General features: G+C 39.0%; 2 protein-coding genes across 2 annotated transcripts in view; both read left to right on the top strand.

The window, feature by feature from the left end:
* Positions 1 to 8,683, top strand: part of eif3ea (eukaryotic translation initiation factor 3, subunit E, a) — a 58,429-nt gene extending 49,746 nt beyond the window's left edge. The window contains exons 10-13 of the mRNA XM_067448272.1: positions 978 to 1,087; positions 5,200 to 5,302; positions 7,595 to 7,729; positions 8,476 to 8,683. Coding sequence (XP_067304373.1) covers positions 978 to 1,087; positions 5,200 to 5,302; positions 7,595 to 7,729; positions 8,476 to 8,511 — 384 coding nt within the window. The 3' untranslated portion in view covers positions 8,512 to 8,683. The remainder of the gene's footprint in view (positions 1 to 977; positions 1,088 to 5,199; positions 5,303 to 7,594; positions 7,730 to 8,475) is intronic.
* Positions 8,684 to 11,338: 2,655 nt separating this feature from the next.
* rspo2 (R-spondin 2) overlaps positions 11,339 to 13,081 on the top strand; it is a 76,911-nt gene continuing 75,168 nt past the window's right edge. Inside the window, exon 1 of the mRNA XM_067449576.1 lies at positions 11,339 to 12,109. Within this exon, the coding sequence (XP_067305677.1) occupies positions 12,007 to 12,109 (103 nt within the window). The 5' untranslated portion in view covers positions 11,339 to 12,006. The remainder of the gene's footprint in view (positions 12,110 to 13,081) is intronic.

Genomic DNA, 13,081 nt, shown 5'->3' with positions numbered 1-13,081 from the left:
GTGGACCCTGCGGCAATGGGCAAGACAAACGGCGATAAGTCACAGCCATTGTGGTGGATTCGGTGGCTGGCTCTGTTCCTGCCTCGTTTCATGTGGGGACTGTGGAATTCCAAGATCTGCGGTTAGTTTAGAGTGCTGAGAATGACCCCAGATTTTCCTTTTTTTTGTGCTTCCAGATAATGGTTTTCTCCTGAGGATAGCATTAAACACCCTTGTATATGTGTGAACTATAGGCCTCCATTGTTTTAACTTGCTGCTACAAATTAATTTCCATAATTTGTCCTAATTCTTTTTTAATTTGTCTTACATTTGGCTTTTTTCCCCATACTGTTATTCCCCAACCAGGTGCTATTACAGAGACCTCGGATGAAGTGGAAACTGTTTTTATTTCAGTTCTGAGTTTATATAAACTTCCTGTTCTGCGCATGGTCTAGTTTAGCTGCAGTTCCAGCAAACATTTGGACCAAACGCTGTTCTAAAAACATGCAATAATGAGTGTTTTTTTCCTCCCCCAGTTTTGATGTCAAAGTGTAGACAGGCGTTTACGTTAATTTCACAGATTATATAATATATGTATTTATAACTTAAAGCATGCACAGAATGATTATTTCAACTTAAAGAATGCTGAAAATAATGCATCACAGTTAAACAGCACTACTTTTGACAACATTGATAATATAAAATAACATTTTTTAGCACCAAAACAGTGTACTGAATCCTGGAGAAATGACTGCTGAATTTTAAATTTGCATTTTAATTTCATAATTTAATCAAAAATCTTAACAACCCAACCCATCTCACACTTTTGAACTGTGGTGTATTAAAAAAAGCCTTTATTTTTCAGGGATTCATGCAAACAAATTATATTAGGGGTCTGCGGTATCACACCTTGACCTTGCATGTTTTAGCATAATCAGTGCAAGATTGTGCATGAAAATGCATTCAGTGTCTAATGTAAGCATTTAAATCTCTTAAAGGTGCTGGTGAATGATTTTTTTCTTGTGGCGTGCCTTGAGGACTTCATCGAAAATGCTCGTCTGTTCATCTTCGAGACCTTCTGCCGAATTCACCAGTGCATCAGTATAAAGTATGTATTTTGGATTTCATTGTAGTACAAAATAACTGCTGGTTCATGTAACACAATGTTGAAGAACCAGTTAAACAAATTGATGGATAAATTGTTGTCAGGAATGATCAAAAGAAAAAAAAAGGTAGCAGGTCTGAAAATGTGTCCACAATGTGGGAACGCTTCCTGTTTCCTCTCTTCTATTCCCACTCCACTCTCTGATAAGTTTTTATTACCCAGTGTGCTGGAGGAAGCATGTTCAGAGACCGGCTGCCAGCACCTCAATCTCACACATGTAGACACACATTCAGATCCAGACATCCCAGGCACATCCACCCATCTGTTTTGAAGCATGTCTAAAGGGTCTACATATTGGCCCTTGGGAGGATCTTAATGGGTGTGCCCTGTCTGTGGATAATATAGCAGATTTTTCTCTTCTAAGCGCCACATACTCCATTATTGTCCGTTGTGTCTTGTCAATTCCTCGTTAGGACCGTAACAGTGGCGGTTGGAATTTTTGCCTGTGCTAATTCACTTAGAGAGCAACTGAAGAAGAATATTGCCTTAAGGAAACCAATTAAAGAGAATAGTTAAGATAAATTTACAGTGATTTATGTTGTTCATTGATCCACACGGTTCAATCACCGCTGACACTATGCATCTTCTGAACTCCTCATAGACCTCGGTCTGCATTCGGCTGAATACGGCAGGTGTTTTATCATCACGTTTCTCTGGTTGTATTTTTTATTGCCTCTTTTACGGTATTTATATGGCATTGTAGGCTTCCAGAGAAGACATGCAAGGGTTTTAGTCCCCAACATTTTCCATTGGTGGAAAAGAAGTGGTCTGCATGGAAAGGGAGGTTTGGGCGGGTGTCACTGGTTTCCCTGTGCCTGGTTCCTATTAGCCTTCCAGTGACGGAGTGCAGAGCAGAGAGGCCGCGTTGCCCTCCTGCCTGTTTAATGAGCTTTCATAACTAGTAGTCTTTGAGCATCTGTCCTGTATTCTTTTCCCGCCACCGCCTCTGTCGAAAGCACTTGACAGCAAATTGGAGATCTGCTAACAGGTTGCATCTACCTCGGGGGATTTATGACATCCTGTAAATCTCGAAAGGGTCCCTGTTCACAAATGCACACGCTCACCCGACACGATATCATATACCATGTTTGATGAAAGCCCTATGGAGTTGTTTTTTTTTTTTTTTCTTCCTCCAGCAGTGCACATGCAAACATAGTCATAGCCATTCGGAATCTGTTATTTCTCTTCAAAACGCTCACCCGACGATCGAAAACCAGGTTCTCACACTATTTCCATGCTTCATTGTACAGCCTAATTGCTCGCTCACATTTTCTGAGCTGTATAAAACTGAGAAGGGCTGGAGTCAAGGTTGAAACATGGAATGTGATCAGGGTCTGTCCAAATCTCTAGTTGCAGATAGTCTGGAATTGATTTGGAGTCTTGGCTCTCTTTTGGCAGTCTCGTTGCAATTGAATCCATTTTCTTGTCAAAAGCGACAAAGGTAATGCTGAACTAGGAAACTGAATTGTTATTGCCGTTTATCTCTTCAGGTTAGTGGCTCAAAGGAGTTACCTGAAAGACACTGTTATGTCTGTTTGGAGGATATTGAGATTTGAAAACATCAATTTTTGGTTTACAAGTGCATGTCATTGGTACATTACGCAGGAGGCCCCTGCAGCTACTTGTGGGCTCAAATGAAACAAATGCAAGTTTTGTAGCAGTTATGTTTACAGTTTTTGGCCTTGAATGGGTGGCAGGCAGAAACTTTCATGTTATTGCCTCAGCTTAAACCAAAAAAAAGACCACAACTACAAATGGCTTTATATATTAAATGTCTGAGAAGGCTCTATTTGAAATCTGATTTTATGACTTGCACTTATGATGGCATTTGTATTTGTTTCTGGCCCTCAAAGTCTTAAATTTCCAATTTTGCGTTTATTGGCCTTTGAGTAGAGTCTGTGTGCACTTGATGATTTTAGTTTATTGTTGGATGTTTACGGTCTTGTCATCTATAAAACAACGTGATCTCTTACAGTTCACAGTAATCCATTTTGCAGTTGATTTGTGGGGCCAAGCATATAGGAGGCATTGTTTAATGGCATGTTTTTGGTAAAAAAAATTAGGTTGACCTGAAATTTTCTTAATTAATACTTAAATTTAAGTAGTATTTATTAATAAACATTCCATATGAAAAAAAACAAGCGCAGTTCATTAAAACTACCAACATTATCTTTTGAGAGAATGACAGGAGATTGTTTTAGTGGGAAGAGGGGAATCGATTTTTCCCCAAGCTATGAAGCAGAGTTCACTTCCAATTATGTTAATCTCTTTGCGCCTTCATATGGAAATATTTAACAATGTATTTTTTAAGCCCACTATGTTAAAAACGTCTGTAGAGCAGGTCAGCGCACTATGAATTCATAGCTGACCTTTTAACGGTATACGTATCCTGGTTGCCTCAGTCCCACCTGCCTGGAATCGGATTTGGACAAATCCACTGTGAGGAGCCGATAGGTGTAAGGGGTTGAAGTGAAAACGATCCTTACCCTTCACCCCCTAACCCCTGAGGACCAGGTTTAAACCTGTAAAATGAGACTGCAGTGAGGGGAGTCTAGCAACTTGGCTTGAAATGCCATGTCAGGCACTTACGCTTGAGTGGTTCATTCTCCCATCTTTCTTTTCCATAATTACTTCTTTAAGCGTTTGTATATTTTTGGTTTCAGTTCAGTCTTTCATTCATATTAGTGGAAAGCGTGTGTAAGTTGTACCCCCCCTCCTTGTTTTAAAGGCAGACTTCTGGGTAAAATTAGATTTGTGTGTGTGTGGGCCGTGAGGCAGTGGTTGACCTTGGTCTCTGGTTTAGCTTGTCCGGAGGGTCAGCTCCCCTAAGAGGAAACTTGATCTTATTTGTTTTTGGCTTGACTGACATGTCACCACTTAATCAAATAATATTCATTGTCTCCGTAACAAGTTTGTTTTACCTGTTTGTTTATCTGATTATTTTCTAAAACCAGTGTCTTGGGTTTTTCTGTAAAAGCTCACAGTCTGTCTACTTCGTTTCAGACATGGTCTAGACCTCTAGGTCTGTGGGCCTGTAATGGATGTACAGCTATCTAAACTTCCCAGTGTCTTAATTGGTTTCCTGTTCCTTTTCGTCTGTAATTGTTCATCAGCGCGCCGCATGCTCCGCGGAGTGCTTTGGGGCTGCCGAGAAGCTTGGATTTCATGCCCTGGTTTTAACCCCTGGAGTCGACAGGCATTCATTTTTCCCGTACCGAGTGTCACTGCTTGATGTTGGACATGTGTTAACCATCACCAGCTTGGAACTCGTGATGTGACAACCGGCACATTCGTTGGCGGTTAGCTCTTAAATAATGAGCTTTATGACCAATCTAGCCTGTCACGCATCATTTTCTGAGGGTTTCACTGGGAGCGAAATGATATAAGCTGTCATCTCTGCCCGTCTCCAGACCCATGCTGTTGCCACGGTGGGTGATTGAGTTAACCTTTCACTGCAAAAGCATTGGGAGCTGCCTGGTGTGTTGGCTTTACTTACAGAACAGAATGGGACAAGCCTGTTCTTTCTGAATAGCACGGAATGAGCTTAGTCGAAAAGAAAGCCAGCTGCGGTATAGTAGGATTTTGGATCAAAGAACTCTTGAGCCCCTGCTGCCACCTTCCTCCCTCAATGACACATTTGTGGAGACACCTGGCTCTGTTTATGGACAGTTTTTCCAAGATGCTGTAGGATGGTTGGAAGTGATGCAAGCTCAAGCTTTGTCATTCTGTTCTTGTCTGCAAAGTTTGTTTTATCGTTACCTTGACCTCATATCATGAAAGCGCACTGATGTAATTGTACTCCATTTTTATAGCTTTCTTAGTACGATTAGAATCACGGATAATGCAAAGCATTTGTCACTCTTGAACAGACGTCTAAATGCTGAGGTATGACAGTAAACCCATTATCATCCAGCACTTTAGATCAGCACTTTAAACCTGAATGCACACACACTCCACAAGCTTATATACCTCACAAATTTCACATAATACCATCAGTGTATATAATGTTCTCCCTTTACCTACGTTTGTCCTAATGGACTGTGTTTGCCTCGCAGTATGCTGGCCGATAAGCTGAATATGACTCCCGAGGAGGCAGAAAGATGGATCGTCAACCTCATTCGCAATGCCAGGCTGGATGCCAAAATCGACTCCAAACTGGTGAGAGTCTCTCATATTTTATTTCACTCTTGTTTCTCAGCTGCCCTCCTCAAATAGCGAACGATTGATAGATGCTGCGTTAGTGTCCTTTAATTAGTCCGAAAATCAAATTCAGCCTCTTTTGTGCGGGGATTATGTTCTGCTTTAATACATAAAGGAGAGGCAATCAATTACATCAGTAATTCTGCCCGGTGCCCGCTTACTCACTATATCCTTCCTTGAGGGTAAGAGGACTGTCATTACAGTCCTAGAGGAGGGTCACACTTCTTTTTTTAGTCATGACAAAGATTAATATTCTGTAAACTATTAATATTCTAGAAAACTATATTCGGTATATGGTAACGGATATATAAAAACAAATATTATATTTGTTTTTACTCCTAGTGAAGGGTCTAACAAGTTTGTAAAAAAACTATACTACTATAATAATTATAATAAAGTAATATAATATTTTCAAATAGTTTTTAATATTAACGATAAATTTAAAATTATTAAATATATCATTAATATTAAAACCTATTTGAAAAAGTTCATAGAAAGAAAATGCCATTAAAATTTGCAAATGGCGAATTATTTTTTTTATTTTTTTACTTCCCACTGCTTAACACATTGTTTTATATTATTTAAATCTTAATAAATAAATTAAAGTTTTGTCCAAAATTTTGGGCTCACTAAGATTTATGTTTTGAAAGTATTTGATCAAAAATGTAGTAAAATCAGTAATATTGTGAAATTTCTATTTTAAAAAATTGATTTTATTTCTGTGATTGCAAAGCTTGAAGGCACAATATACAAGATGTTTTAATTAAAATATCCAAAAAAACACTAGAACAATGTAATATATTTGGTTGATTTGTGTACTTGCATTTTAGACCAAATGTTTCCAACAATGTTTACATCTAGAAATATCCGCAATTTTAAACAGTGTAACGGCCAGTATCATTTCTGAGTTTCCCTCGATTTCCTGTTTTACTTCCGTAGAAAAAAATGGAAACACCAAAATATGCTTTAATATATTATATTTTATTAGACAGGTGAGCAACTGTTTGGATACTTTTATCAACAGAAAACAAATCAGTTATATAGCTCAACACAGTCAGTCTTATTATTTGAATATGTTTGTACCATGTCTCAGAGACAGCACTATTTTGTCTGGTGGCTAGCGTGGCATAATAATCAGAAAGAGCTTTATTTTGTAGTAACAATAATACAGCATTTTCTCTGCCATACAATATATTTTAAAATTAATTGCATGCCATTTAGCAACACAAGTCATCCAGCTTTTAAAAATGATGTTCTAATATCAAACTTGCTTATTGCAGTGTGCAACAAGTAGAGTGACCTTATAACAACTTAACACTAAAAGTTGTGTACAACTTTTATTTAGTGTTCAAATGTATTTTTTGGATAATTGTTTTAAGCTAGTATAACAGCTTTGCGTTACCCCACAATTTGAATTCATCAAATAAAGTGACCTGTATTCAGCACTTGCGGCTGTTTATTAGAATAAAATAAAATAATGTGATTTTTAGTGATCAAATGTTACTGTAATAAAGTTCCAGTCCAGGGAATTACAGAACTGGCAAACGTTAAACAGAACTTTAATTGTGAAATAAACACAACAAAACGAAAGGACTGGCAACAGCCGATAAGCATCATAAAAGCTCTGGAGCTCCTCAATGGGACTCAAGTCCGGTTTGTCGGGTGTGAAGGTGACGACGACGACTCCCATGATTTAATGCTTATTCAAGTCATCATTGAGCTACATCGCTGTTATTGTTTTGAATGTGACCTCTAGCGGCAAAACTTGCATACTGTCACTTTAATTTTCAGCAGCCGTTACTCCAGTCTTCAGTGTCATGATCCTTCAAAAATCATTCTAATTCACTGATTTGATGCTCAATTTTTCTTATTATTATTAATTTGTATACTGCTTAATATTTTTGTGGAAACTACTTTTTTTAAATGGAGAGTTAGAAAGAAAGAACAGCATTTATTTGAAATATAAATCTTTTGTAATGATATAAATTAAATAAAAACTTACTAACACTAAACATTTAGTATATATTAGTTAATGTTTGCTTTTTTGGCAAATAATCAAGGAACTTTGCATGCTATAAAACAAATGAGTAACGAGACTTCTGATCTCACAAATCACATGGCATTCTACTGGAATGACCTAGAATTAGCTCCGGTGTGTTTTGAGCTGACTGTGTGTCTGTGGGAACAGAATATAATTAGTGTTCCCTGAGTTTAGCTCTGACACTTTTCCTCTCCTCTTTCCTTTGGCAGGGACACGTGGTGATGGGTAACAACGCCATATCACCATATCAGCAGGTGATCGAGAAAACCAAGAGCCTTTCGTTCCGCAGCCAAATGCTGGCCATGAACATCGAGAAGAAGCAGACCAACGCGAACAGGAATGAGGTCAAAGCACCAGAGCATCTCTCCATCTTTTATCTGATCTCATCTCGTTTTGTCTCGAGCCCTGTAGTTTACACACACAAATGATCCATCCAGAAGAATGCCGAGCGGCAATCAGCCCAGAACTGTCTTTACACAGCGTAAACCAGTAAGAGCAAGTTTAACACAGCGAGCGCTTTCATCATGGCGTTTTTCTTCAAAGGCCTAATGACAAGGTAGCACAGCTCAGCCATAAAGAAGAGGGTCTGAGTCCCATGACTCAGCGCTGAAGAGTAAATAACGCTTGCACACGATCACACACACGCTCCATGGAGTTCCCTGCGTTTAGGAGTCACCGCAGATGTTTTGCTTGGGGTCCAGTCGGTCTCCGTTTGATCACGTATAAGTGCACTGATTGGCCCGCGACAAACGTGCCCTCGCTTTGTTTAAAATGGAACGTTTCAAAATAACAGCCTTTAAAAGTCTCGGTCCTTCAAACCACGTCATTTAAGTGACTCACTCACACAAACACCACAGTGGCAAAGGCCATAACACACAGTCCTGTATTTTGATGTGTTTGGCCAGACGCAATTTAATTGAACATTTTCTCTTTCCCAACGAAAAAGGTGCGAACGTCAACTTGACCTGCTTGTACTTAAGAAACGACTGGTTTTCTAGTGGATGGTCTCAATTGCATGTTCAGTCATTTATAATGAACTCACCTGAATTTGTGTTGGGTAATGATATCTCTTTCTTCCTCTTCTATTCAGACTCCAAACTGGGCGGGTCAAGACTCTGGCTTTTGAGTGGATCTTTGCAGACCGTACGCTCCCATCTAACCTTCCAGCATTCCCATATTGCGGCCGGACATCCTGTTCTCCCTCTCGTATCCCTCAAAGGAGCGAGACAGAGGCCTTATTTTTGCACTTGGGTTCAATGCTTCTGGTATTAAATAATAAAAAAAAACTTACAAAACCATGCTCGCATTTTATTCCTGGACATTACGAATGGTGGTTGAGGGTTAAGTGGTTGTGATCTTTTGTGTAATAGATGAAGTTTTAATGTGCTCTGAGTCACTGAGTGGGACGGGGGGTTTTGTGCCGCTGCACATGCATGCGCCGTAATGATGAATGAGTGTTTAGTCTGCTGCGTTTACGGCGCTGTTATGTAGCGGCCCACTCCGCCGTGGCGAAGAGGGCACGGAAAGGTGATCATCCTGACTCTCGTTGTCATTTTCAGTGACGCTCGTCCTCTTTGTTCGCAAAGGGCTTGTCAGATGCGCTAGACAATCAACGTAATGCCCCTCCAGCTTTCCCGTCTCATCGCATCTTCCGCACATGACACCTTCATTCTATCGCTCTATACGTTTTATTTTTTATCCCTACCGCTCGCAGACGCTGCAGGCTGGGATTCGAAGCGTGTCTTAATGTCTGCTTTGGCCTCTCTATCAGCTGACATGTTTATGGGCCCTGTCTCTCTGGACGAGTGAAGAGGGGGCTTATAGCTGCCACAGTGCTCGGGCTCCCTTCCAGACATCTAAAACAACTGACGTCACCTTTACTTTCCCAGCGAGCAGGCGGGGAGGAAGGGGGGTGGGTTAAAGTGATTGGTTTACCGGTCCTGTGCCATGACACATTACGAAAATAAAACCCTCCTAGCCCTTAATTATCACATTCACCTTAGGAGTGCTGTCTCAGATGTTGTTTTAGTACGACATCCAGACCAACAGCAGACGTGCGGCTTAGAAGGTTGTCCACCACAACGTCTGTCACTTCACTTAAAATAAATAAACAAACACCCAAAAGAAAAGGTCAACGTAGGTTTTGGTGAAAAGGGCTACATAATCTTTCCCTTTTTGCATTGTTCATTCCTTTTCCTCTATGTGAAAAGGTTAAGGCATGTGTTCAAAAACAGGCCACGTAATTAAAATATACAACGCATGTTCCCTAATAAATTTTCGTCGGGATTATTCCTTGAGTCTTGTTTTCCAACTTTTTACAAGGGCTGGCCTATATTTAGAGTAGCTTTTCTGTAATATGAGAGATCATTACAAGAGTCTGTCCTAATGTCAGGGAATCACTTCAGTTTTCTTTTTTATTTACTTCAATTTTACGTATAGTATGCACTTGTCTTTCCACTGAAAGGGTGTAGTAAACCGAGATTGAAAGGCTTCAGGTACACTTAGGGTGGAAAGCAACATGATTTCACTCTAGTAATGAAGGCAGGTTGAATAAATACATATCTTTAATAAGATTTCTTTAATGAGAAATGATACTATTGTGTTGTACTGATAGAGACAAATAGCGGTCATATAATTAACATTGGCTTTAGGAGAGTTTCACTTTGATCTGAACATCAAAGCCTCTGGAGGAGTGTCATCACTTAGAAATGACAAATGTTTTTTTTTTTTTTTTTTTCTGAGGAGTGTAACAGATTCTATGCGGACTGTTTTTGAGGATGGATGGACTTTTCAGTGGTGTATACTAAGTGCTGCCTTGCATAACACCTGTTTGTTATAAATTAGTCTTTTGGTACCTGAATCAGGTGCTGCACACCTCAAACTAACCTTTCTAGCTAATCTCAGCCAAACTGATAAAAGGGGAAACACTTTTTATAAGATGTAGTCAAAGAACATGGGGAAAAAATGATATATAAATAAAAGATTAAGTGCCACACCTAGTGGTCAAGCTGGGTAAAACATTTCTTGCATTTCAAAGCAATTAATGTCCATTTTGGCAAAGAAGCTTCTGAAGGAAAATTGCCACAGCACTCATTCTTTTTGTACTTTTAACCAGTTTAAAAAAACTTTTAATGAAAAAAGTTAAATGAAAGCTGTTGTAATCGACCTGAATAGAGATTAAGTTGTGTTAATATATATATATATATATATATATATATATATATATATATATATATATATATATATATATATATATATATATATATATATATATATATATAATGTCAGTCTTTAAATTTTAATAGCATTTGCAGTTTTCAAATATCAAACTGAGACATTTAAATAATTTGTACCAGGGATCATATGAGCACACATTTTCCCTTCTAATAATGTATGCATTTCATCCTGGCTAAAACAATTAAGCCATCTTGGGTAGGTTTGTTGATCTTAGCAGGTTTAAACTGGTCTCAGTCTGGCCAAGCTAGAGTTTAGCTGGTTTATTGGGTCGTTAAACTGGTCTTCCATCTGAAATTTGCTCCGAGATTAGAAAAAAACAAAAAAACAGCCAAGGCAGTTTTAATTGTTTGTTTTGCCAACAGGGAGCAATACATGAAAATTGCAGTTCAGCTATGGTATGCAGTATGCTACAGTAAGCACTGCATTTAATGTGATACAATTTCATGATTAGAAAAAAAACTAAAATAAAATGATTTGACTATAAAATGCACATTACTTTTAATTTAAGCCAATGCACTAGGACCCTGCGGAAGCTCATCTGTGTTGTATAGATACAGTGGGAGAAATTCCATTTGTCATCTTCTAAAACTTAAACAAGGAGGGGGGGGGGGGGGGGGGGGAGAAACAGCCCTCTCTGGCCGAGGGGCTTCTGAAAGTGCTCCGAAAAGCGCCACAAGATCTTGGAGTCTCCACGTGACAGCAGCGCCTATATAGCATCAGCACCAGTAGAGTGATACTCCATCACCAGCCGAACACTGCAGCATATGTTACACACACATCCTCATGCACCTCAAGGGTTTATTCTAGAGCTTTTGCAGACTATTGCATCCATGTGTTTTCTCACTCTGTCTAGGGGACGAAAGGACTAAACTTTTCCTGCGAGAGGGATGCTGGATGTTCCAAGCCCACTTTGGCAGTCGGAAGGAACTTGATGTATAGGCTAAGTTTCTCTTTTTTGGACTGGACTCGCGCAGGTATATTTCTTTCGCTCTGTGCATCTACTTTTGAGGGCACCCATCGCGTCTCGTGCGCTTTTGGAGATTCGCTAATTCCTTCAGTTCTTTTGAATGAAATAGTTCACTCGCAAACACATTGATCCACCAAGCTCAAGTTAAAAGCCTTTTCTTTCTCCACAGACATCAACGAGACACTTTTTTATTGTAAAAAGCACGTTTCGCTCTCTAAAATGACATTAACCGGTGGTGAGAAATTGTGTTTTCTCTACCCCTCTAATGTGTGACACAACCGAGTCCGGACTCCTCAACTCCCTGCTCCTCTGTGGGAAAATATACATATTGAAACTTCATAAACGGACCTTGAAGGCTCGCGGCGAGTACCTTTGACGCTTTCTACCGTGAGTCGGGACAATCATACAGCCGCCCAGATGCAGTTTCGCCTGTTCTCATTTGCGCTGATCGTGTTGAACTGTGTGGACTACAGCCACTGTCAGACGCAGCAGTCTCACCGCTGGAGAAGAAACAAAAGAGGTGAGTGACCTGTACATGTGGCTTTGATAGATGATTCTGCCTATTAATTCACAAATTTGTCATTTAGCTGACGCTTCGTTGACAGATTTTGGTAAGCGTATGACAAGGACAGTACCACCTGGTGTTACGCTAGCTACTTCTCGTCACAAACAAATTACCATGGTAACCGTAGTACGCTTTCAGAATCTATTTTGTAATTTTATTTAGCCTAACTTTTTGATGGAAGCCATGGCCCGTTGCCATAGATTTAAAATAATAAAAATAAATATATATTTTTAAATTGCGGTGGTGATTTTTTTTGGAATAAGGCTGTCTTTCTCAGCCTCAATGTGATGTTCATGGATCGTTTAATTTTGAACGTAGGCTACACCATTTCGACTTTTCGGTTACTAAACCTCTAGGTATAGGCTACCGCAACTTAACGTAGTTTTAGTCAAGTATTTGCCAAAACGTAATCGGCTATATTTAAATATTGAATAAATAACCGTTCTTGTCCATCATATGCAACGTTAGCCAATCTTGTTTTATTTATTTTTGGCATGTTGAATTGAATCCAAAAATGCAAACGAAAGGGTTGTACCAGATGAGAATTTAGGATTGTTGTGTTTCAGCATGTTTCTGTCAGAGAATATTTCTATACGTGTTTCCATTTGTAATGATGACGTTTTAAAGTTCCAAACGTTTTTTTTTTTTTTTTCTGCATCCCGTTTAACTACCCTACAACGCCGTTAATTTGTCAATTACGGCGCACATTATCCAATTGAGAACTCTGTTTAAGAGCTTTAAAACGCACATTTTACTTTTGTAGACAACATTAAATGAATGGACAATTGAGATTTAAAAAAAAAAAATCAATACAGCTGAAAAGTATGATAGAGTATGCTATAGAAGTCGCTATTTATCATAAATGTAACCTTTAATGTTTTGCTTTAAAAGTCTTTAAGTTAGGCTACTTACTACTAGACGTGGGCT

This window comes from Pseudorasbora parva, chromosome 7, assembly GCF_024679245.1.
Source record: "Pseudorasbora parva isolate DD20220531a chromosome 7, ASM2467924v1, whole genome shotgun sequence".
Taxonomy (NCBI): Eukaryota; Metazoa; Chordata; class Actinopteri; order Cypriniformes; family Gobionidae; genus Pseudorasbora; species Pseudorasbora parva.
Note: the sequence above shows the minus strand (reverse complement) of the source record. Positions and strands in the feature narration are given on the sequence as shown.